This window comes from Astyanax mexicanus, chromosome 17 (assembly GCF_023375975.1).
Source record: "Astyanax mexicanus isolate ESR-SI-001 chromosome 17, AstMex3_surface, whole genome shotgun sequence".
Classification (NCBI taxonomy): domain Eukaryota; kingdom Metazoa; phylum Chordata; class Actinopteri; order Characiformes; family Acestrorhamphidae; genus Astyanax; species Astyanax mexicanus.
Window position 1 is genome coordinate 40,727,297 of NC_064424.1, and position 24,361 is coordinate 40,751,657.

The window sequence follows — 24,361 nt, forward strand, 5'->3', positions numbered from 1 at the left end:
GCTTTAAAATTGCACAGATAGTTTATTAAAAACACTGGTTATACAAACAGTTGCTTTAGGTAGTTGAGCTAGGTTGAGCTAGTTGAGTTAGGTAGTGAGCACAAACAAAATTCATGTGTTCCCACAGAATTAATTTAGCAATTTGTTACCCCATCCTACCTATTTGTTTGTGCTTGTCAGTTGACTTATTACCTGATGAAGTGTGGAGCTACTTTGAGCTTGTTAATGGTGTAAAAATAGTGATTTATTTGCATTGGCATCACTATGCCCCTATCACAAGCATTGTAAACCTGTTGGGAGCATCGGCTAAAAGTGCTGTATTTCAGAATGTTGGGGGTGAACGAAGGTGGGCGATTCAGCAAAAAAAAAAAGACTAATAGTGTTTTACTATAACCTAAGTCTGTGTAACACCAGGTTTCTCCTTTAACCCTAAATTGATGGAGGGGTTTGTAATCACGTCAAAAAAAAAAACTTTATATAGCATTTTTAAAAACTTAAAAGAAATGTGGTTACAATTCATAACCCCAAAGAGGAAACTGTGTTGTGATATTTAGTCGTTGCCACATTTTGTGTTGTGATTCAGGGTTCCAATTTTGGGGCTATGAAGTAGAAGAAGTTATGATATCAATGAGAATACATATAGAGTTTAGGGGTTACAACAAATGTTTATTATTTAGTGCAGAAATCATTAGGAACTATTTGGAAAGTGTATGGCATAGTTTCTAGAGTCCCTCAGGGTTCTGTTTCAGGGCCTATAAAGATGTGGGGTTTCTGGCTCCATAATCCGACATGTTTGTGTGTTACTAGATGCTCTAGTTTTTTAATGCCATGCTTGGGTTAAATGCCAGTCTGACCTTCTGAAGTAGATATGTGCTGCGGTGTCAAAATCAATGTTTCTAATAATATATGTATGATAATGAAGCGCAGATAAGAAACTCATCTTCTGTCTGTTGCTGTATTTCCATCTTTTGTGAGTTTTTATCGTAAAAAGATTAATAGAAACATTGAAAAACATTAAATGTGATGTGCTGGCATGTTTAACTGACCCGTGAAGTGAAGAAGCATTATGCAAGAATTGATATTTCCTACTCCTGGGCTTCTCCTAGGAGGAAGTGGACTTTGGCCCATCACTAAAAGACATGCTTTACACATGCATTTCTGGACAAGCTGAAAAATACAGAGTGGCAACAATAGAGCTGCTGTGCTTCTTGATACATGTCAATAGATTTTAAAGCTGTAAATTTATGGTATATCAGCAGAAGAAAGTAATGCCAGTTGAGTTGAACAAACACTACTGCTGTTTTCAGCAGGATGAAATTCTCCATCAGCATTTTCTACACATTACCTTCATGCTGAATTAAAGATGGACGGGACTTAATGACTAGATCTGACCCTCTGTGACCCTGTGCATTTCTATAGCTGCTTCTGCAGTGAGGAAGAGTTAGAAAGAGCTCTCTCATCATTCTGAGCGAGGTTTAGAACAGCATGTAATTGTGTGCTGGAGAACTGGGGTGGATAACCAGCCTCAGCAAATTAGGGTAATTTGTATTTCAGCTGACGGTCATGCATCGGTGAGCACGTTTCCCACCAGGATTCATGTGCAGTGGAGAGTCTAATGCAGGCTTGTTTTTGATTTTGTTGTTGTGTATATACATATATATATGCAGATATATCAGGATGGCAATTCTTAGAAATGATTATTTATCCTCTTGTAACCACATTACTGCCACAATTAGTATCAGACCCTAAAACAGAGCCCTGTGGGACTCCATAAAATGAGCTAAACAATTACAAAACAATTCATAATGATTCAAATATCAAAACGTACCAAAAAACTTTGGCTTTAACACCGTAACCCTCTGGAATCTGAGGCCTTGACATTTTTGAGAATGACACATACACTGTATAAAACAACAACAGAATTTACTTTAAAAATTGGGGTAGTAATTTGCACTCACTTTGTTTAAATAGAGTTTACTTCATATTTTGAGTAACTGTAACCTAAATTGAACTGTTAAAACACACAAAAACAAGATAAAGTTTGCTTAAAACTCCTCAGTACATTAAACACAAGGTACATATTTGCTATTAGTTCCTGGCATCATTTATTTTCACAATGCATATGTCCCGCACCCTTAACTCACGACCAGTATGAGTGTCTTGTCCATCTTGTTGGTAAATAAATGCTTTAAATAGGTAAGAGGGACACATTTGCCTGGAGTCATTTCACAATTGATCTGATGTATCAATTATATGAATTTTATTCTGTGCATTTGCTTAGTGCTCCTGTTACTGGATAAAAAATAAACATGCCACCAGATTTTTGCATTACCTGGGGAAATTAAGCCTGCATAAAATCATATTTTCAATTAGGGTAATAGGGTAGTGTGCTCTTACTGTCTACATGGGCAACTATTATGCAAAACATAAGTATATACCTGTTGGGCTAGACACACTGATAGTGAGTGAGGGGTGGGGGAGGGGGGGCATAGGTAATATTTTCTGAAAGAGAGTGACATTTACCCTAATAAAATAAGTGCATTTGACTTATATAGGTGTACAATTTCTAGTAATATTTAATGGGTTTTCTTAAACATTCTAAAAACTGAAAATCTTTATTTCAGATCATTCATTAATATGTATACAACTTGAAATATGTTTTCCAACCAAAAATTGTGTCAACTTAGTATAGTGTTCAGATCACATTTTTAGTTGGCCTAATCTGAAGAGCCACTAAACCCTAAACCATTTTTTTCCAGTAATAGCTGAAATGTTTTTTATTTAATGTAATGGAACATAACAGTCCTGCTTAAATATTTAATAACCATTTTCTAACTTTTAAAAATAGTGCCCTCTCAGGTTTAACTGTGCTATAGGCGTGGATGATGTGTCTGCGTACTTTGGTACTATTACCCCTCTGCTAATGTCCAATCATCTGCATCTCACCGCTATCAGAGGCACACGGCGACTGTGGCTGCAGCTCAGCCAATCAGCTCTACCTCTAAACCCATACATCACCCAGTGGCCCTCCCACACTAGCCCTCCCATTTTTTAGTCTTTTTCAAATTTGAGCTGAGGGTGAACCTGGAAGGGCACTGCAGAGACAGAAATTACCACAATAAAAGCTTTTTTTTTTAAAGGTTAGGATATGTTTATAAAATTTTAAGCAGGACTGATATATTTCATTACCTTAAAGGAACAAATTTCAGCTACTAACAGAAAGAAAATATGGTTAAGGGTTTAGTGGCTCTTTAAGAGTACCACCAGCAAGGTTTATCATTACGCTGAACTAGATATCTGCTTCATGCCCCAGAGCCCCACTGCTGACTCCAGCTCTGAGCCCCATGAGTACTGATCAGTGCATGACTCAATTATGGGCAGATGTCTTCAGCATGTTGCTCTGTTGATGTTCAAAATCAGATCACTCATGTGAACCTGCTCTGTCAGCTCATCTTGCCTATCATTTCTCCTGATTGCTGTTCAGATATGTTACTTATTAATTAAATACATTTACAACAGTTATTGTGAAGTTATAATTACTTAATGTCTACTATTTAAGTGTACTTAAAACAAGTTTTTATTAATACAATTTAGTTAAGTTGTACTGACTTTAAATAGCATAGTAACCCTATTTTGTAATTATAAAATGCTGGCAACGTACAGGGGTTGGACAATGAAACTGAAACACCTGTCATTTTAGTGTGGAAGGTTTCATGGCTAAATCGGAGCTGCCTGGTGGCCAATCTTTAATAATTGCACATTGTACCAGTAAGAGCAAAGTGTGAAGGTTCAATTAGCAGGGTAAGAGCACAGTTTTACTCAAATTATTGCAATGCACTCAACATTATGGGTGACATACCAGAGTTCAAAAGAGTCTTGCTGGCACATCTGTGACCAAGACAGCAAGTCTTTGTGATGCATCAAGAGCCACGGTATCCAAGGTAATGTCAGCACACCACCAAGAAGAACCAACCACATCCAACAGGATTAACTGTGGACGCAAGAGGAAGCTGTCTGAAAGGGATGTTTGGGTGCTAACCCGGATTGTATCCAAAAAACATAAAACCATGGCTGAACAAATCACGGCAGAATTCAATATGCACCTCAACTCTCCTGTTTCCACCAGAACTGTCCGTCACCACAATAAATTATTGTGGTCTAAAACCAGGTGTTTCAGTTTCATTGTCCAACCCCTGTATATTACCAAAGTTAATACAACTTTGGTTTCTGGCATCATTAATTTACATAATGGGTGAGTGTCCCCAACTCACCATCAGTGTGTCGTCTTGTCGACAAGGGCAACCTTTCCTTAAATCTCCATTAGCTACTCAGAGTTCCTTTTTTTTAAAGTTTTTATTCTGCATGAAATCTCCACATATAGAACAGAGAACAGCAACTTTTACTTATAGCCTTCAGCAAGACGACAAGACTTCAGCAAGACTACACACTGATGGTGAGTTAGTGGTGGGGGTTATGAACATTATTGCAAATAACTGATGCCAGGAATCAATATGGAAGATGCATGGATTCATATGGTGGCACATAATTTGAAAAAAAAAAAAAATCTACCAAGATACAGAAAAGTGTGAATTAGCATTTAAATTGAATAATTTACCAAAAGACCCAGAAGTTCCTAAATTAGAAGTAAATGTTCAGTGTGTGAAAAAAGATATCTTGCATCGCATTTCTGCACGTGCTCACTGAAGAACCTAAAAGGGTAGATACTCAAGTGTATTTACAGTAGTTATAGAAGTATTTCATACCAAATGATAACTTTACATAATTAATTACATGAGTTAAATCATTGGGATACTATGAAATAAGTAAAGTTCACTAATGTTATTTGAGAAAGTAGTGATGTTACCTTTTACAGTGCAGGGAGGACAGCCTGGCACTGAGGCACTAGCTCTGGGAAGCACCAGGCCTTGGGATGAGAGGGAATGATGCACCATTAATGCCATCCAGTTACAGTCAGTCACAGTCAGAGAACATGGGTAAACAGATCCACTCATTAACAACATGGGAAAAGTGCTGAGCACACGAGTATCACCAACCATCCCAGTGTTTTCTAATATAGTAGTGAGACAGTGAATGAGTGGGTGGTAGCCACTTGGGCATGGTGCCATGGATTTCTTCCACGCTGGCATATTGGTGGCTTTGTTAAAGTAGAGCAATAGATTCAGTTGTTATAAAACCCGAGACAGAAGGGTAACGCTTTATAATACAGCCCGCATTTTAGAGGGTAAGTACTGAGTACTTACTGAGTAAGTACTGTGTAAGAACAGTAGAGATCAGGTAAGGTATGGTTTGTTTATAAGGTTTGTTTATAAAGTTTTTTTTTAGAACAGGCATTATCCAATAGCAGCTTTACAGGACAAAGTGTGAAATAGGACACCAGGAGCAAGTCAAAGGCAACAACGATGAGAAAACTCAAGCGGAAAAGGACTGAAGATGGGAACCCTTCCACCATTGACCATTAATATAAAACCTTGTAGTTTCTGAGTACTAATGAATACATTTTCTTTAAAATCTCAGCATTACCTATTGTGCTACTTAAGATATATAAATATTATTGTATTTTAGTCTTGACATTACAAACTATATGTTTTCTTGCTACTCCAACCTGTGTTGAATGTTACACTCGTTCCTGGTTCTGGTGTTCTTTATTTGTACTTACTTTTAAGTACGAGTAGGACCCAATAAGTATTTTGTATATACTGATTCATAGAAAACAGTTACACCATAAGGGTTGGGAAAGTACAAGGTAAATTTCAGAAAGGTAACTAATTGTTTCTCATGTTCTATATTAATACATACAGTTAAGTACCTATAGGACCCGGTAAGTAATTTGAATGAACTGGTTCGTCCAGAGAAGTTACACCATAAGCAAAGGGAAAAGTTCATTTTAGTGCTCATTAATGTTCACTTAGCACCTCATCTTGACTGAAAAAAACAGAAATGTAGAAGTTTTTGCTAATTTATTAAAAAAGAAAAAATCACTTAGTCATTGGGGTCATTGTCTTGTTGGAAGGTGAACCTTCAGCCCATTCTGAGGTCCAGAGAACTCTGCAAGAGGTTTCTTCCAGAATTGTCCGCATTCATCCTTTCTTCAATTGCAACGTTGCAATGTTTCACTGTTGGGATTGTATTGGACAGGTGATGAGCACTGTCTGTTTTTTTTCCCCACACATACTCCTTAGAATTAATACCAAAAAGTTCAATCTTGGTCTCATCAGGCCAGAGAATCTTATTTTCATATTAGTTTAAAAGGGAAATGCTTCATTCCAAAGAAATCCACTGAGAATCGTCTTAATCTTTAATAATACCCAATGAAAACCTTTCTTTTAGATTGGCATTGTACCAGTACCCTACATACAGCACCAGTAATAATTTTTGACACACCTTTTCATTTAATGTTTTTTTTTTTTTCGGACAATGTAAATGAAAATTCATCCAGACTATATAAAGGAACACATAAGGAATCATGTAGTAACTTAAAGTGTGTTAAACAAACCAAATTACTCTGTAAAGCATTTAGGTGCTCTAATCTGGGGAGCTGTTAACCTGCAGTTTCTGAGGCTGGTAACTCTAAAGAACTTCTCCTGTGCAACAAAGAAAACCCTGGTTACTCCTTTACTGGGGTGATCCTGATGAGAGCCAGTTTCATCATAATGTTTTCGATGGTCTTTGTGACTGCATTCGAGGATATTTCCAAAGTTCTTTAATTTTTTCCGGATTTGCTGATTTTAATTTCTTAAAGTCATTTTTCCTTTATTTAGTTGAGTAGCTATTCACTGCATACCTGTAACTCTACCTCTTCACTACTTCACAACTGATGCTCTCAAACACATTAAGAGACTCAAGAAATCCATGTAATTAACTCTTGATGAGTTCAGCACAGCTGTTAACTGAAAGCCTGAATTCCAGGTGACTCTACCTCATAAAACTGACTGAGAAAATCCAGCAGAGATGTGCAAACTTGTCTAATCTAAGCCAGAGTTGTTACTTTGAATAATCTAAAATATAAAGCATATTCTAGTTTGTTTAACTGGTTTGTAGTATAAATCTACAAAGCAGAAAAATTTAGAATAATGATAAACCAAACTTTTGAATGGTACTGTATTATTATTTATCATTTTCATAAAAACAATGTTGATGTGCAAAAAGCAAAAAAAGACACATTCAACCAACAAATCAAATTCCCAATATTGGATCAAGCTCTTGCCTTTCCAAGTTTGAAGAAATGCAAGACAATGTGTAAAATTATAAATCTTTAGCACAGAACATGAAGAACCTGAAATAAAAGGCTGCTGCGTATTAAGTAGCAGCAAATCTTATTTTTGATTAACTAACTAATGACACATGTGACTACTGATTTGTAAACACGTGATAAAAATCTTAACAGGTATAAACATTTTTTAAAGCATTTGAAGCATTCAATACAGCATTTTCAGTTTGATTTTATTAAAAATCCATATCATGGACTTGAATTCTGTCTTAAGCAACACAAAAGCACGTGAACCATAAACCACAGTCACGGTTCCTCTTCAAACAGAGCACATATAACTGTATTCAAACCTAAGCCATTTAACAAGAAATCCATTTGACCTCCAAATCTTTTCCATACAGAAAAATATAGCAGCTGTCTGGTCCTATACAACAAATACTGGATCAAAATGACATAATACATCACAATATAACATGAAAAAATATAGCATACTGTGCATGCAGTCATATAAACGACATGTAAACTTCACCCCGTTGATAACGAAGACCAGTTCACCAGTTGCAGTCATAGTCCATCCATTAAAGTCCAGTATAAGGCAACGTGTAGCATATTAAGATCATACTCTCTCAGTGTTAGTGCTCAGAAAGGCAGACTGAGATCCATCCACAGCATCCCCTCTCACATTCTCATGCTTTTCTGACAATGCGGACACTTTTCTTCCAGTCTCGTCCATCTGCTCTGAAGGACTTGCTGCTGACCCTCCACGTGCCATGGCACACACGAGAACTGTGAAAAAAGACCAATCAAAAATAAATTAAATCCCAAATCAGAAATAGTTGGGACAGTATGGAAAATATTAAATACAGTGTCTCCTACATTAGTGCTGACTTTTATTTAACTTGAGACATTTTGAATCCACTGAGGAAATTATCTATCAGTCAAAATAGGGTTTTTTATGTTTAGGAGGCAAGAAATGCCTAAATAAATTTATATTTCCAAATGCAATAAGGAAGAGACAAAACAAATCATTAAATATTTTGGGTTCATACTGTCTACAGAAGGGGTGTCCAAACTTTTTTGTTGGGGGCCAGAAGGAGAAATATATTTCAAGTCACGGGCCAAAGACTCTGTAATAAAACAAATAATGAAATATACCCCTTTAAATAATACTTTTTTCTGATTATTTCATTTACACACCATTTTACTACTTACTATCTTTATATTTGACAGTGTTGTGTAAACTAAGATTTTTTAAATTAATGTTTTATTTTTTAATTTTATGATGTCTCTTAATATTAAACTCCTTAATTACGGCAACTTTTATATTCATTTGGCCTTTTTCACCCTCTCCGCTTTTAGACTCTTTGGCCTGTTTTCTTGCGCTAGAAATGCGCACCCTCTCCACTTTTAGACTCTTTGGCCCGTTTTTTTGCACTTGAAATGCGCACCCTCGCCGCTTTTAGACTCTTTGCCCCGTTTTTCTGCGCTAGAAATGCGCACCCTCTCTGCTTTTAGACTCTTTGGCCCGTTTTTCTGAGCTAGAAATGCGCACCCTCTCCGCTTTTAGACTCTTTGGCCCGTTTTTCTGCGGCACAACTGCTCACTCTCTCCGCTTTTAGAATCTTTGGTCCGTTTTTCTGCGCTAGAAACGTGCACCCTCTCTGCTTTAGACTCTTTGGCCTGTTTTTTGCGCTACAACTGCGCACTCTCTTCGCTTTTAGACTCTTTGGCCCGTTTCTGACACCTAGCGTTCAAACTTTGAATCTCACATTATAAAAAACCTGCTTAACAGCGGGACAACTTTCATTCTATTTCAAATACCTCGCGTTTGGACACCCCTGGTCTACACTAAAACAAAATGTAAAGTAAATGCAAGAGACCCTGCCCTATAACCCACCATCCCATTCTTAGTTCATAAGGTTTTATTGTGATGTTTGTAAGGTCAGACACTGATGTTGGACGAGAACTTCTGGCTCACAGTCTCCACTCTTATTCAGAAATCTTCAGTAACCCTAAAGGGGTTTACTAGCTCTCTCCACATGATTTTTCCACCTCATTGCTGATGCTGGAGCCTTGTTGGGAAATAGTGGCCATCCACCATCCACCAATTTATGGTATTTTCTACATTATGGATTAATATTAATCACATAAAAACAATTAAGGGACACATATGGAATGTTACATTGTAAACTGTAAAAAAGGGTGTTTGTCCTCCACAATCCCCTGACCTAAATCTGATCAACTGAGATGCTGAAGCTTCACAGCATGAAAGAAAGGCAGCAACTATTGTTCAGCACCTCCAGGAACTCCTTCCTTCAAGACGCTGAGAAAACTATTCCAAGTGACTCTCTCTTATGAAGACACTGAGATTAAAATATGAAGAGTCTCACCTCATCCACAGTGTCTGCCTCTTTATAAAAAGCTATACAACAATTTGTCTATAATAGGTTTGAAAATAAAGAAAACTTAAGAAAGCTAAAAAAAATTATAAAATAAAAAACTGCTCTTATTATAACATTTAACAACACGGCAAAAAACGGATTTATGTAATTTACGTAAAAATAAAGTTATTTTGGACGTGACTGCCTATTTAAAAAGCAACAGAAGTTGTTCATTTGTTGAAGTTTATTTGTATCATTTCTAACATATTTAGAGTGTTTTTTACCCACTTTTTTCTCTCTCACAATGTTTAATCCTTTACAGCTTCAAAAACATGTATTATGCAAATTACGATGACGTCATTTAGCGACTTTTGGGAGATTTTATTAGGGGAAAAAATCGATTTAAATCGAAAAGCTGATTTAAAAGATTTTTTTTTTGGGCCATATCGCCCAGCTCTAATTATACCTAAATTCTAAATACATTTTATTTATTCTTATTTTAAGGAATCATGTAGTAACTTAAAAGTGTTAAACCAACCAAAATACTGCATTTAGGTGACTCTTACCTGGAGTGTTGTTAACTTGTGGTTTCTAAGGCTGGTAACTCTGATACATTTATACTGTGCAACAGAGGAAACTCTTGGTCATCCTTTCCTGGAGCAGTCCTGATGAGAACCAGTGTTCTTTACTTATTTGAGTAGTTCTTGCTACTGTATACTGTATACCAATCTCTTCACAACTCAACTGATGCTCTTAAACACATTAAGAGTACAAGACATTGAAGTAATCAACTCTTATTAAGTTTAACACAGCTGTTAACTAAAAGCCATGCCATATTGTGTTTTTTTAAACACTTTTTTATTTACTAAATTTCTTTGTTTTGCATTAATCTACAAAAATAAAAATAAAAAATACTGAATTGAAGTGTGTCCAAATCGAGTCAAATCAAGCTAAAATTTAATATTTCATAGCTAGCACGCCTCCCGCAGCACCACCGCTGTTTACTGCTGCACAGAGCTCTGTGTGTAATCTTTCCCCAGCACTGATTACTGGAGCTTAGCTACAGCAGCTGCATTCAGACAGAGGAGCAGTTTTTACACAGGACAGCATTTCTTTATGATCAGCATATCTCTGAACTATGCTATTCCTACATTAAACTACTCACCAGCACACACTGCTGACGGCTGGTTAGCTGGCTAGCATAAAGCATACCTACGATTTTTTAAATAGAAATCGTGTCAAAGAGGTTAATCTCTCTTCTCCATTTTGCAGTGGAGGAGGGGTCACAGGAGGACAGAGAGTGATTAAAACAAAAAACATGATTAAAACCATACCATTAGCAATAATTTTAAACACTGTGCAATAATAATGCACAATACCTCTCCTACTGGACACTTTGGATTCTTGTATATTGTATTTTTTTTTTATTTCCCTATTATTATTATTATTATTATTATTATTATTATTATTATTATTAATTATCTATTATTTAATTAATAGCAGGATTTATTATGGATCATTACAGACACTTTACTTTGAAAGTAGTCATACAACAAGGAAAAAGAGATTCTTTATAGAAAAAAAATATGCATTAATAATCATTTCATAATTGCATTGCAGACCTATGAATCATAATAGAATCAAATGAAATCATAAAATGCCTACTCCTACTCAATAACATAATTATTAATTATTTTGACAGACCTACCTAATAGCCATTCTAACTTCTGAACGAGGCTGCGAATATCGAACCAAACGAATCTGGAGCTGCGAATATCAAACCAACTTCAGCCTCGTAACTTACGATTGGTTGAGCTATCTTAGAGCCTACCTCCAAAACTGCTTACTGTAGATAAATGTAGATTAATGCAAATTGATACATACATTAATATAACGTATTATTTAAACCACATACTCATATTAATGTTTATATTGCCCAAATTTCCCACCTGTTATTTCTACCAGCCCACCCTTATACAGCAGGGTCCACCCTTCACCCTCACACACCCCCTCTTTACCTGGAGCAGCAGGACAGAGGCAGCGCGCGCTTGCGTGGCCGTGCCGCTTGTCTCCGGTACTGCACGAGGCCGCAGACCAGCTCGTGCGCGATCATCACGTACAGCAAGAAGATGAGCACGGCGGGGTCCATGCTGCAGCACAGGGTCTCTCGCTCCCGGTCTGGAGAGAGACAGAGACGGGGAGGGGTTTCTCCCACCCGTATTCCGACAAGCTCCGCCCCTGCGCTGCGATTGGCTGGGAACATCACACAGCTCCACCCCTCGCAGTGTGATAAGCTGTAATATGCATTTCACACCTAAATAAACGGGCTATTTAAGGGTTATCTAAAAACTAATTTACAACTATATTTTTTCCTTTTAGCATTTGATAATTTTTACAAAAATATTCTGTATTAATATTTTTTTTGCATATTTTGCATATTACTGTATTTTACGCCTTCTTGTAAGCTTTTATGTAGTAGCATAAGAAAAAAAAAGACTTTTACAAGTAATATAACTGAGCGCTTTAAATAAAACACTTTTGCATGATTTTCCTGTTGTTTTTTTGTTTTTTTTTGCCTGATTCTAGATTTTAACTGGCTATTTTAACAAAACTAACAAAAAGTCTTAATTGTGGACATCTTCTCATTTAAATCCCGGTTTCTTTAATTTTATGACTTTTTAAATTGTTAATTTAATATTAAATACATTACAGCTATACAGTAACACATGCAGAATTCTTTTGTAAACAAAATAATATACTTTATACTTTAAGGTAGAGGTACTGAGGTAGAGTCACCTGGAATAGTTTTCTCAGCATTTTGAAGGAGTTCCTGGAGGTGCTGAACAATAGTTCTGCTTTTCTTTCACACTGTGGAGCTCCAGATCATCCCAAATCACCACTCTTAATTGTTTTCACGTCTTTAATATTAATCTACAATGTAGAAAATAGATAAAGAAATAAAAGAGGTGTGTTCAAATTTTGACTACTACTGTATAAATTGAGGATTTCATAGTAAACTCAGTGTTGAACCTTTTATACTAGTTAGCTATTAGTACCTATAAACCTGCACTGCACTGCAGTCAGAGCACTGTCTGAGAGGGACCAGACAAACTCAATGAGGAGAGGTTGCCGTGGAGACAGTTGCTATGGCGCAGTGTCGCCATGCACTTTGTGTTTGAGCATCTTATGTCTGCACGGCATTAAACACATTTAATTTACAAAAAATCCCCGGTGTGGGTCTTTACCTCGGGAATGAGAGCAGCTTTAAAGATGTGTTTAATAATGTGTATTTCAGAGAATCACAGGCTATAATGGAAAGCAATTTCTATTATTTTGTTAAACTTTAAGATTATTATAATATTGGTAAATGTTTATTATTCACAGTAGGAAAAAAATATATATTTAATTTATTGATGCAAATGTTTGCCCCCAAATAAAATGTTAATTTCTATGTGCAAATCCGTAAATTCATATACATTTTATTTATCGTTTTTAATTCTTCTTTGATGTACACATTGATGTATTAATTGCTTATTTTCAAATCAAAGGTATTAAAATAGAGTTTTTTGGAACATTACTTTTGAAGGCAGGCAGCCAGGCACGTCTCGTCAGACAGGAGCTAATAGCGCTAGGAACAGCATGGCAGTTCGTTCCTGTGTTATTTGTGCAAATAACACATCAGTGTTCAAACCCGGTGACAGTGCTATAGGTGACAGTGCTACAGGATATGATTGCATTTAGATATATCTGGTGTGTTATGGAGATCAGGATGTTAGATGATTACCCCAACAACAATCACAAAATGTAATAAATAAATATATATATATATATATATATATATATATATATATATATACTTTGAATGGAAATTGATTTTATTTGTTGTTACATTGGAGCATATCTATCACACCAATGCATTGTATGCATTGTCATCACATAACAGTTCTGAGTGGCAAAACATTCTACAACATGGCTGTTTTTTTATGGTAAAGAAGTCAAACTAGGAATGAAACAATTGATTATAAACTTAGATTAAACCCATCTTGGTTCAACAGAAATCAGGCTTGCTGACATTTTTATGTGCCTGATTTTAGTGCTGGGGAAATTAATTAGTGCTGTGTTCTATTAGTCTTGTATGTCTGAAGTCTGAGCTGGAAATAACATCTCACCCGAGTTGACTGTGTTTAAGCAAAACACTCAGATATCAGCTGTCATTGTTATCATTGTTCTAGGTTAGCATTGCTAGCAATATTAGTTAGTAACAATGAATTATGCAATATTTTGTGCATCCAAACAGCATGGAAATATCTCTACAGATCAAAAAGTTGGGCAGCACGGTGAGTAAGACTGATTTAATAAGATACTACTAATAAGAAGTGATAATACTGCCTTTACTACTGTTGATGTGTTGGGCAGGCATAATGGATTCTGATTTTTTTTCCCATTTTTTTTGGTAGGAAATCTGACTTTTATTAGATTTTTTAGTTTAAAAAATCTTAAAGGGAACCATTAAATTCTGACATCTAAGCACAAATGGACTACAGCATGAGCCAGTGGTTCTTTGTCCTGGTCCGAAAGCACCACTATCCTGCTTAGCTGCTTTTAGAATCACTCTCTATTACAGAAATACTGCACTATTTTGTGCCAGCTGTTTTGCAGTGCTGTTTGAAAACCCAACAGTTCAATTTAGTCTCTTTATAGTTGACAAACAAACATCCATAATACAATAAAAAATGTAGTGTACAGACAGTGTACGCTATAGTTTCCAATCTATACCATAATGCAATGCGGTGGTGTGTCAGACGCAGAGTTGCCAGGTTTGCACATTTTTCCACCAAATTGGGCTGTTTAAGTGAATTTATAAATAATTCCAATAACAATAATAGTATGTATGTCACAGACAAAACAACCTGTGAACTTATCAGATACTACAGCAAGAAAACACTCACAAATTATTACAGCACTTTTACAGGAACACAGCAAATGTTTTTTTTGTTCAAGTTCCTGCAATTATTATAAAAGAAACTTGTTATGAAATAACAAAAACAAGTATCATTTTCTAGTTAGTTATTTATATAGCTATTTATTAGAGATGTATAGTAATTAAGTAGAACTACTTCACTACTGTACTAAAGTACTGAAATGCTGTATTTGTATCTACTGGAGTATTATTTTTACTTCAGTACTGTACTTAAGAACTAAAATGCCGTATCTGTCTCAACTGAAGTATTATTTTTTCTCCTACTTCCACTTTTACTTCACTACATATTTTGGATAAGTTTAATACTTTTACTCTGATGTATTTCTTATGTGCTGCATCTTTACTATACTTTACTGACATTTGTTAGAGGTACAAAATACAGGAAAGGGTATTTTTATGTATTTTTATGCACTGCTATGCAAAATTAACATTTAATTTGTGTAAACTTGACAGATTATTATTGTAATTTAGCAGTGATTTCAATCACTGTAAATTAATTTACATTTTTTTTCAGTAGAGTTATTTACTTATCGTCTGTAATTTTAACAGGAAAACTCTGGTAACCACAGCTGCCAGCGTTTTCCTGTAAAAACTACAGTTTTTTTTTTACAGTGTATAAACATGTTAGGAATCATTCTAAACCCACTTTATCACTAAATCCAGAGCGGTTGATGCTCTGCACTGTCAACGGGTTGGAACAAACTGCCATGCTGTTCCTAGCGCTGTTAGCTCCTGCTTGACGAGACGTGCCTGGCTGCCTGCCTTCAGCTCTGTCTGTGGGCAGGGTTGACGTAGACACAGTGCTTTTTCTTATAGACTTGTTTTTCTGAATATTTTCTTTTACTAGCTACTGCAAACAATGGAGGTTGAGGAAGACTTTTTATGTGCAGAATCATATACAACTCAGAAAGATCTATTGTATTTCACAAAAAAAACAAGAAAAAGTAGATTTTAGAGGAAGGACACCTTTAATTATGGATCTTAAGGAACAGTTCAGCTTCTACTGAAGTCATTTTTCTGATAGGGCACTTGTACCTTTACTCAAGTCTGGGTACTATATTTATCTCTGAGCAAATAATATATAGTTAATAGTGAGAGTATTAACGAGTGAAGCATTCTGAACAAAGCTCTTGTTTTAATGATCCAAATGAACTGACTAACAACCCTTGCTGAAACGGAACACGTTATAGTCGGAAAACAGTAAAACAAACAAAACCGTGGTACATTTGTTTCTCACTTCTTTATTTTTGGGCAGTTAGAATCTGTTTGTACAGCCAATCACAGAACAGCTCTTTCACATTCGTTGCTATAGTGCATTCATGACACTCTGTCTGATTCTTGCCACTCAGTGGCAACTGGGATGTCACATACAGTACCAGTCAAAAGTTTGGACTCACCTTAAATTCAGTATTTTTTTTTTTCATTTTTTAAAAATGCATTGTAGATTAATACTAAAACTACCAAATTATGAAGAAAAACAAATGAAATTATTCAGTATGCAAAAAAAGTATTAAACAAATCAGAATATATTTTAGATGTTTGATTCTTTAAAATAGCAGCTCTTGCTTAGATGACAGTTTCTATGCTGAACTTGTCAAGAGTTAATTACTTACATTTTTTGTCTCTTAATGTGTTTGAGAGCATCAGTTGTAAAGTTGTGAAGAGGTAGAGTTGGTATAAAGTGAATAGTAATATTTGAGTAATGTTCTTATCTGTATTATAGCAAGAACTTCTCAAGTAAGTAAAGAAAATATTAATTTAAGAAAGGAAGGTCAGTCAATCTGAAACATTTCAAGAACTTTGAAAGAATATTCAAGTGCAGTCGCAAACACATAATGATGAAACTGGCTCTCATCAGGACCGCCCCAGGAAAGGAAGACCAAAAATTACCGGCATCAGAAACTGCAAGTTAACAGCACCCCAGATAAAGGATTATTTATGTAAGAAAAAAACATTGAATGTGAAGGTGTGTCTAAACGTTTGACTGGTACTGTACAGCGGTTGGACAATGAAACTAAAACACCTGGTTTTAGACCACAATAATTTATTGTCCTGACGGACAGTTCTGGTGGAAACAGGAGAGTTGAGGTGCACATTGAATTCTGCCGTGGTTTTATGTTTTTTTGGATACAATCCGGGTTAGCACCCGAACATCCCTTTCAGACAGCTTCCTCTTACAGCGTCCACAGTTAATCCTGTTGGATGTGGTTGGTCCTTCTTGGTGGTATGCTGACATTACCCTGGATACCGTGGCTCTTGATGCATCACAAAGACTTGCTGTCTTGGTCACAGATGCGCCAGCAAGACGTGCACCAACAATTTGTCCTCTTTTGAACTCTGGTATGTCACCCATAATGTTGTGTGCATTGCAATATTTTGAACAAAACTGTGCTCTTACCATGCTAACTGATCCTTCACTGGTGCTCTTACTGGTGCAATGTGCAATTAATGAAGATTGGCCACCAGGCTGCTCCAATTTAGCCAGGAAACCTCCCATACTAAAATGACAGGTGGTTCAGTTTCATTGTCCAACCCCTGTACATACCGACTTATTGACATCAATATTTATGATGGCACACATGTCTTTACAGCATACACTCTGTACTTCAGTCACAGCTTTTGTGGTCTTACAACATGAAATCTATCAATATAAATATGCGTACTATAAAACACTTTATGCGAGGTGGTATTGTGTGTGTGTTGGTGTATATGTGGGTACTAATGATGAGTCTGACCCTACAAAACTACAAAAAGTAATACATGATTTGCATAAAGACCACCTCCAGACAGCTCGGTCACCAGCACAACCTATGTCTCCTCCTCTTGCACCTACAAACAAACACATCGAACATCTCAGAGATGCACAGCAGTGTATTCTGTATATTCTACATAGATATCCAGTTAAAAAGTAATTTAACAATCGATCACTCACCTGTTCAGAGATGCTAGGAACAGTCACGTGAGCATCCTGTGGATAAAAATAACCAGCAGTAAAAAACATGTTATTAATACAGGCCTTATACTCATACATAGTACAAGCTTATGCTAATGCAGACGGCTTTTTAATCACTGGTTTTCAGCCAGCCAAAATAGGCACAGGTCACCACATGACTCATTGAGCTCCGGCTGCTGCTTGTATTAAATTTAAAGCACTTACGATTGCCTACAAGGTGATGATGTAACGGGCTCCCTCCTATTTGCACCTGCTTCTAAAGGCCTATGTTACCTCCCGGACGCTGCTCACCTACAATAAACGTCGCCTAGCTTTGCAAACATTCACACAAAGCAATCCAGACTGTTTTCTTACGGAGTTCCCCAATGGTGGAAAAAACGTTCTTCCACTACCAGATCAGGAGAATCTCTCACTATCTTTAATAAACTCCTGAAGAGAGAGCTCTTCAAAGAGCACTTACTCTCCTAACACCTCTAACTAACTACCTTCTACTACCAGATCAGGAGAATCTCTCACTATCTTTAATAAACTCCTGAAGACAGAGCTCTTCAAAGAGCACTTACTCTCCTAACACCTCTAACTAACTACCTTCTACTACCAGATCAGGAGAATCTCTCACTATCTTTAATAAACTCCTGAAGACAGAGCTCTTCAAAGAGCACTTACTCTCCTAACACCTCTAACTGACTACCTTCCACTACCAGATCAGGAGCATCAAGAGTGTTCTTCACTATCTTTAAGAAGCTCCTGAAAGACAGAGCTTTTAAAAAGCACTTACTCTCCTAAGACCTCTAACAAGCAAACTACTTATAACCTCATTTCCGTCGTCCCCTCTCTTTTCCTTCTCTATCCCACTATTCCCCCTTGGTTTCCTTTAGGCCCTCCCAAAAAAATGTTTTTTTCCTTTCAATGTTTATGTCCTCTATTACTTAAAGTGATTTACCTCATTAATTGTAAATCACTTTGAATAAAAGCATCTGCTTAATGCAATATAATGTAATGCAATGTAATAAAAGAATAATTGCACCCAGAAGGTGTTGTTGGATTGTAATGCTATTTGGAAGGAAGATAAAAGTAAGGAGGACCAATAAATTATAAAAAACAAGACTTTTGTCCAATATTTATGAGGCTACATGTAGAGAATTAGTATAAAACATGCGTAAGGCATGATGATTCACTGCATTTCTGCTTATGTCTTGGTAAAGACCAGTGCCAAGATCAACAGTTTGTCATCACAGCTTCAGACGTCCTGAGCAGCGTCCAAAATCGCGTACTTCCATACTAAACAGTATGCAAAAGCAGTGTGTGAGATCGGGTAGTGTGTCCGAATGCGCAGTAGGCGAGTTTGAGTACGTGAAAAGTTCCCGGATGACGTACTGCACCGGGAGACCTTTTTAAGTATGCAATCCCAGCACACTTCACCCGCTAATATTTCCCACAATCCACCTGGAGAAGTATATGAGGTGAGGAGATATAGATATCTAAACTGTTTTGGTTGTTTGTGATATCAGGCTGTAAATGAGAGATTTATGAGGGTTAGTTTAAGTTAAATTAGCAAGTTTTAGGTGTGAGGGTTTATTATTAATGCTGTTGCAGACAAAATAACTTTAATTTCGTATCTGAGCTGCTTCACTGAGCAGCGTTAGCCTTGTACTACTGAGAGCAGTTAGCTTAGATAGAGTTATCAAACTTATCACAACTCTTTATTAATCTTCTGTTCTGCAACACCAGCGTTTACTAACGCACTACAGCCTTATATACTGATATACTGTTGCAGTGCTGAGGAGCTGGGGCAGGTTTAATGTAATACCGATCAGTACCGAGCAATTTTGCTCCCTCTGATGCCGGCAGCTTGATGGCAAAGCTGCATGAGCGGGGGTTCAATCATAAGGTTTTTAAACAAATGCTGCCAGTGATTTATAATGAGTTGTTTATATGGTAATTACACTTTTGGTTTGAAGTATTTTGGTCGCTTCACATTTAAACAGATATAACTGCTCGGTAGCATTGCAAAAATGATGGGATGTTGAGTGAACTGACTTTAACGATTATAACGACTTCAATAATGCTACTGTTTCCTACTGTTAATGTGCAGTAGGACACATCTTGGATTTTGAACTTTGATAAGTGAGGTTTCCTTGACTTACTGAGTAGGAAAGCTGACTTGTGTCGCAGTTCCAGCTGAAATTTCCTAATTGTAACTCAGAAATTCCAAAATCCAATATGTTCAATTAGAACGCAACATAAGAAATGTAAAACAGGGTGTCCCAGTTCATGTCACCCATAGACATATCCATAGCTGGCTGAAGAGACACTTACCATGTCACCAGAGTCATACAGTTCATTGGTAAAGCCTGTATGGGATGTCTCTATTAGACTTGGCTCCTGAGAGATAGCACGCTTTTTCAGGTAGTACACCACTAAGCCACACGCTGCTGTTGCCAGTATAATGGTGACCAGCACGGCTGCAACTATCCCTCCTGTGTGGTCAGGCGATGGTGATGCTGCAGAAGAAAAAGTATAGATTTCAAGAACAAAGCACAAATGAAGCTGTTGTTGTATTATAATAAACATTTTTCTAACATATTATGGTGCTTAGTATGGACTATTATCAGAATACTGTGCAATATTAAGACAAACATGACAGAGTGGAAATAAGTATTTTGACAGGAAGTACAATTTTAAGGAGGACTGGCATTTTAAGATGTTGGGCCCTATTTTAGTGATCTATAGGCAAGCCGCCAACTGCAGCTTGATATAGGGTGTGTCAGTGTCTTTGCTATCATAACAACGGGAAAAGTATGTCTTGCGCATCTCAAAACCTGCAAGGCATGAACTAATTTTCTTAACTAATCATAGGTGTGTTTTGGGCATAACATGAAATAAATCAATCAGCATGTCACTTGCCAGGTGCTCTCTGACTTTGACAGATGTGTATACAAGCAGGTCATTTATGGGAAAACCTATTTGTTTTTTATTTGCATTTTGTTTATTGTTGATGTAAAAGTTAGGTTTGTGCATAGCTGTGTATCTTCATGTGTGTAAAGACTGGGGGTGTATGTGCGCTAAGAGCGTGTGGCATAGTGAGTTGCCAAGGTAGCAATGAACGTCTGACTGTTGCCTACGTTCATTTCAGACAGTTGCGCACCTGTGTTTTCCGTTGCCAAGATCACAACATGGCAGAAATTTGCCTCAACACACCTCATTTCCAGACCACCACTCCCATTGGTGTAGATATGTTCGTTAGTGTCTTTGATATTTAAATGATGCAGGCAGAAGGCATGAAATAGACTGTTTGCGGGGTAAAAGATAGCAATGAGCTTTGCAATTCACCTTGGCATTCATGGCCAAAAGTTTTGAGAATGGCACAAATTTTGGTTTCCTGTCTTTATTTTATTATGGTGGCAATTTGTATTAACTCTAGATTGTGAAGAGTGATTGTAGCTTATCAAAGGGAGTGGGTTCGCTTATAATTTTGCCTAAGAATCCCAAGGATCCAGGAGCAATATGGAGATTAATAATGCTTTTTCCAGCATGATGGAGTGCCAAGTCACAAAGTGAAAGTAATAACCAAGTGGTTCTTTGGGCAAAACATTGAAATTTTGGGATCCATGCCCAGGAAACTTCCAGATCTTAATCCTATTGAGAACCTGTGGTTAATCCTCAAAAAGGAGGGGGACAAACAAAAACCCAGAAACTGTGATCAACTCCTAGCACTGATTAGGCAAGAATGGCTTGCCATCATTCAAGATTAAAGATATTCTGAGACAGAGTGGCCAGGTAATTCAACGAAACATTTAAATGTCTTGATATTTTTATGCTAAATAGCTAAATAGAAAATTGAAATGCACAAATGATGTCTTGAAAACCTTTCAGCACTGCAGATATGGTAAAAAAAAAATACCCCGCACTACCAATAAAAACTGTATAAAATGCACAAAAAGTTATTTAAAATGAAGATTAACATAACACTATATTTGTAATAAATGATGTTGCAAATGCAAAAGACACATTATATTAATATTGATCCACAGATATGAATAAAGCTGGACACTTACTGGTGGGGTCTGTCTGCTCTCCAACACAGTTAATCCCAACTGTGTAGCCAAAGTCATCCAGAGCAAGAACTCCATTTGCTCCTTTAAATCCTTCAAACACAATCTGTTGTGTATACAAGCAAACGCACATTTCCACATTCACACACACACACACATACACACAAGTAAATGAAATGGAAATTTAAGCCATTTTATTAAATATAATTTAATACCACACACTGATGTTGGGAGGACACTCTCTATTTAGCAGTAAAGGTGAATCAACACCAGGAGAGTTATATAACACTCAACACCTTAAGAATAAACTACAAAATTCTACACTTGGGCCCAGTGGCGTGCACAGACATTATGGGGGCAAGTGCTCTTTTTGGGGGGAAAAGGGCACTTTTTAGCGCACGTGGAACACTTCATTATAAAAAAAATTACACGCACATGTTGAAAGAAATTTGACTTTTATTTGTAACATTCTCTAAACGTGAGTTTTCAATGGAAAAATGTCACACCACCAACTGATAAAATACATATGGTGCTGTATGAGACATTTTGCTGCACAACAAACTGATTTCACATTGGGCTTCGAGGGCAAACGGTAGGATTTTACTTGATGTGTATGTTACCTGGCTGGTGGGACACGGGGGAGAAGAAGCCTATCTGGAACTGAACTGATGCTGCTGCAGCGCGCGTGACCGCGCGGGGTCACGTGACAGAGGAAGGGAGAGGTCGGGTGTGTGCGAGCTGATTTCAGGGCATTCTGTTTTCACTCGTTTTTAATCGCTCAGGTTTTCAAAAGATAATTTCAAACCGGCCTCAGTAAAATCTTAATAATAATATGAAAAAAAAAACGAAGTTTCAAAAGGGCACTTTGGTTGATAAAGGGCAGAGTTGATGTCTATGTCTGCACGCCTATGCTTGGTCCCATTACATTTCACTCCTTGGCCCTAACACTCTTTGAATTTTGAGTGTGCACTCCTAATGGTAGGGCGTCCCAATCTTGTTAGACTGGAGGGTTAGGGCTTTTAAGTTTTAGGGCTTTTTGACCCTTCAAACAGAGAGGCACACTCAAAACAGAAGATTATGAAAATCACTGGCAAGATGTCGGCACAAGAAACCAAATAAACCCACAAATTTGAGTATTTTCCTTGTTAAAAATGACTATAATCACAATATTACCATTGTTTAATGTGTGGGGTCAATGTTTTATGGCTAAAAAAATCACTACTAGTTCGCCATCAGCTAGGTTACTGAACTTTAACGCTTCATTACTATATATCTGTATCAGATTATTTTCTAATTCTTAGGGGGAGGATTTCACCTCTTCCCCTTGTAACTCTGTTCTAAGGAGAAGGGTTAGTCTCAAAAAAAAGAGGTAGCGGTACAAACAATTAATGGGATTGGGCTTTGAAGTAGTGATACTTGTATCATTTTATTTCTATTCGTAAAAAAATATTACAGTTACAGTACATATGGTAATGAAATCACCAGCATTTTTTATGCTGCAAACAATCTAAACTATGGTTCAGTTGATCTAGAACAAGACTTTTGTAAGTAACAAGTTACTTTGTTCCAGACCATGTTTAACCCACCTTTCACAGAAGCTATTATGAGTCAGACCAAACTTAAAAGTCCAAAGCTCTGCGCTAAACAAAGTATATTTAGAAAAAAACTGTGTTTGCTTTTGTGAGTCTCTATCAATGCACTTTTACATACTATTACATAATGTGTATATTACTTTTTGTTCATTAAAGCTTCAAGCTAGGTGTGATTATCTCACCTGGTACTCTTCGTCTGAGGTGATGGTGATACGGAATGATTGCCAGGTTTGCCCAGCATGAGTCAAGCTCAGCACCTTATGTTTGTTTCCTTTGGACAGTCTCCACACCATTAACATGCTGTCATCTGCAGGAGAAATATAGTATATAAAAACAGGGGAAGTATTAGAGAGTATTTTATTTTACAATTAATGTGTTATTCCTAAATGAACAACAAGTAATTGTACCTACTAAATAAGTCTTAGGTTTTACTAAAAAAATAAGAGAAAAGTATAGATACTGTGAAACCTTTAGCTACAAAATCTGACAAAATATAGTTAAAGAATAACAGATCGAAGCACTGAGTGAAAAACCTGTAAGGCTGTAAACTTGAAAAATGAACAAATTAATTAATTTATATAAACAGTGCCTTAAATTAAGTGGTTTTTCGTTATTTTAAATTGTTTTGCATTGTAGATTAATACTAAAGTCATCCAAACTATGAAGAAAAACATCTGGAATGATTTCATAAACAAAAAAAAAAGTTTTTATCAAACCAGAATATGTTTTGTATTATAGATTGTTCAAACTAGCATCTCTTGCTTAGATGACAGATTTGTACATCTTGGCATTTTTATGAGGCAGAGTCACCTGGAATTCAGGCTTTCAGTTAACAGCTGTGCTGAACTCATCGAGAGTTAATTACTTGAATTTCTTGTATCTTAATGAGAGCATCAATTGTAAAGTTGTGAAGAGGTAGACTTACAGGTATACAGCGAAGAGCTCTATTTGATTAATGTTCTAATCAAGATTATGACAAGAACATAAATGATTTTAAGAAATAAAGGTCAGGCATTGACAGGATAACATTGAACATGTCCTCAAGTGCAGTCGCAATGATGTTATGATGAAACTGGCTCTCATCAGGACCGCCCCCAGGAAAGAAGACTGGGTATGCTCGTTAGAAGTTAACAGCTCCCCAGATCAGAGCATCTAAATGATTCACAGAGTA

The 24,361-nt window shown here is 36.6% G+C and overlaps 1 protein-coding gene across 2 annotated transcripts in view; it reads right to left on the reverse strand.

The window, feature by feature from the left end:
- mamdc4 (MAM domain containing 4) overlaps positions 1-24,361 on the reverse strand; it is a 173,389-nt gene that overhangs the window by 120,259 nt on the left and 28,769 nt on the right. The window contains exons 25-29 of one of the 2 annotated variants that reach the window (XR_007425094.1): positions 23,373-23,497; positions 21,602-21,704; positions 19,863-20,047; positions 17,523-17,558; positions 17,081-17,419 (exon numbers count right to left, since the gene is read on the reverse strand). Coding sequence is in view for 1 of the 2 variants with exons in the window: in XM_022676509.2 (XP_022532230.2) it covers positions 17,399-17,419; positions 17,523-17,558; positions 19,863-20,047; positions 21,602-21,704; positions 23,373-23,497 (470 nt within the window). In the remaining variant the exon portion in view is untranslated. Of the gene's footprint in view, positions 1-15,811; positions 17,420-17,522; positions 17,559-19,862; positions 20,048-21,601; positions 21,705-23,372; positions 23,498-24,361 lie in introns of those variants that run through there. The other variant, XM_022676509.2, reaches the window with a different exon arrangement.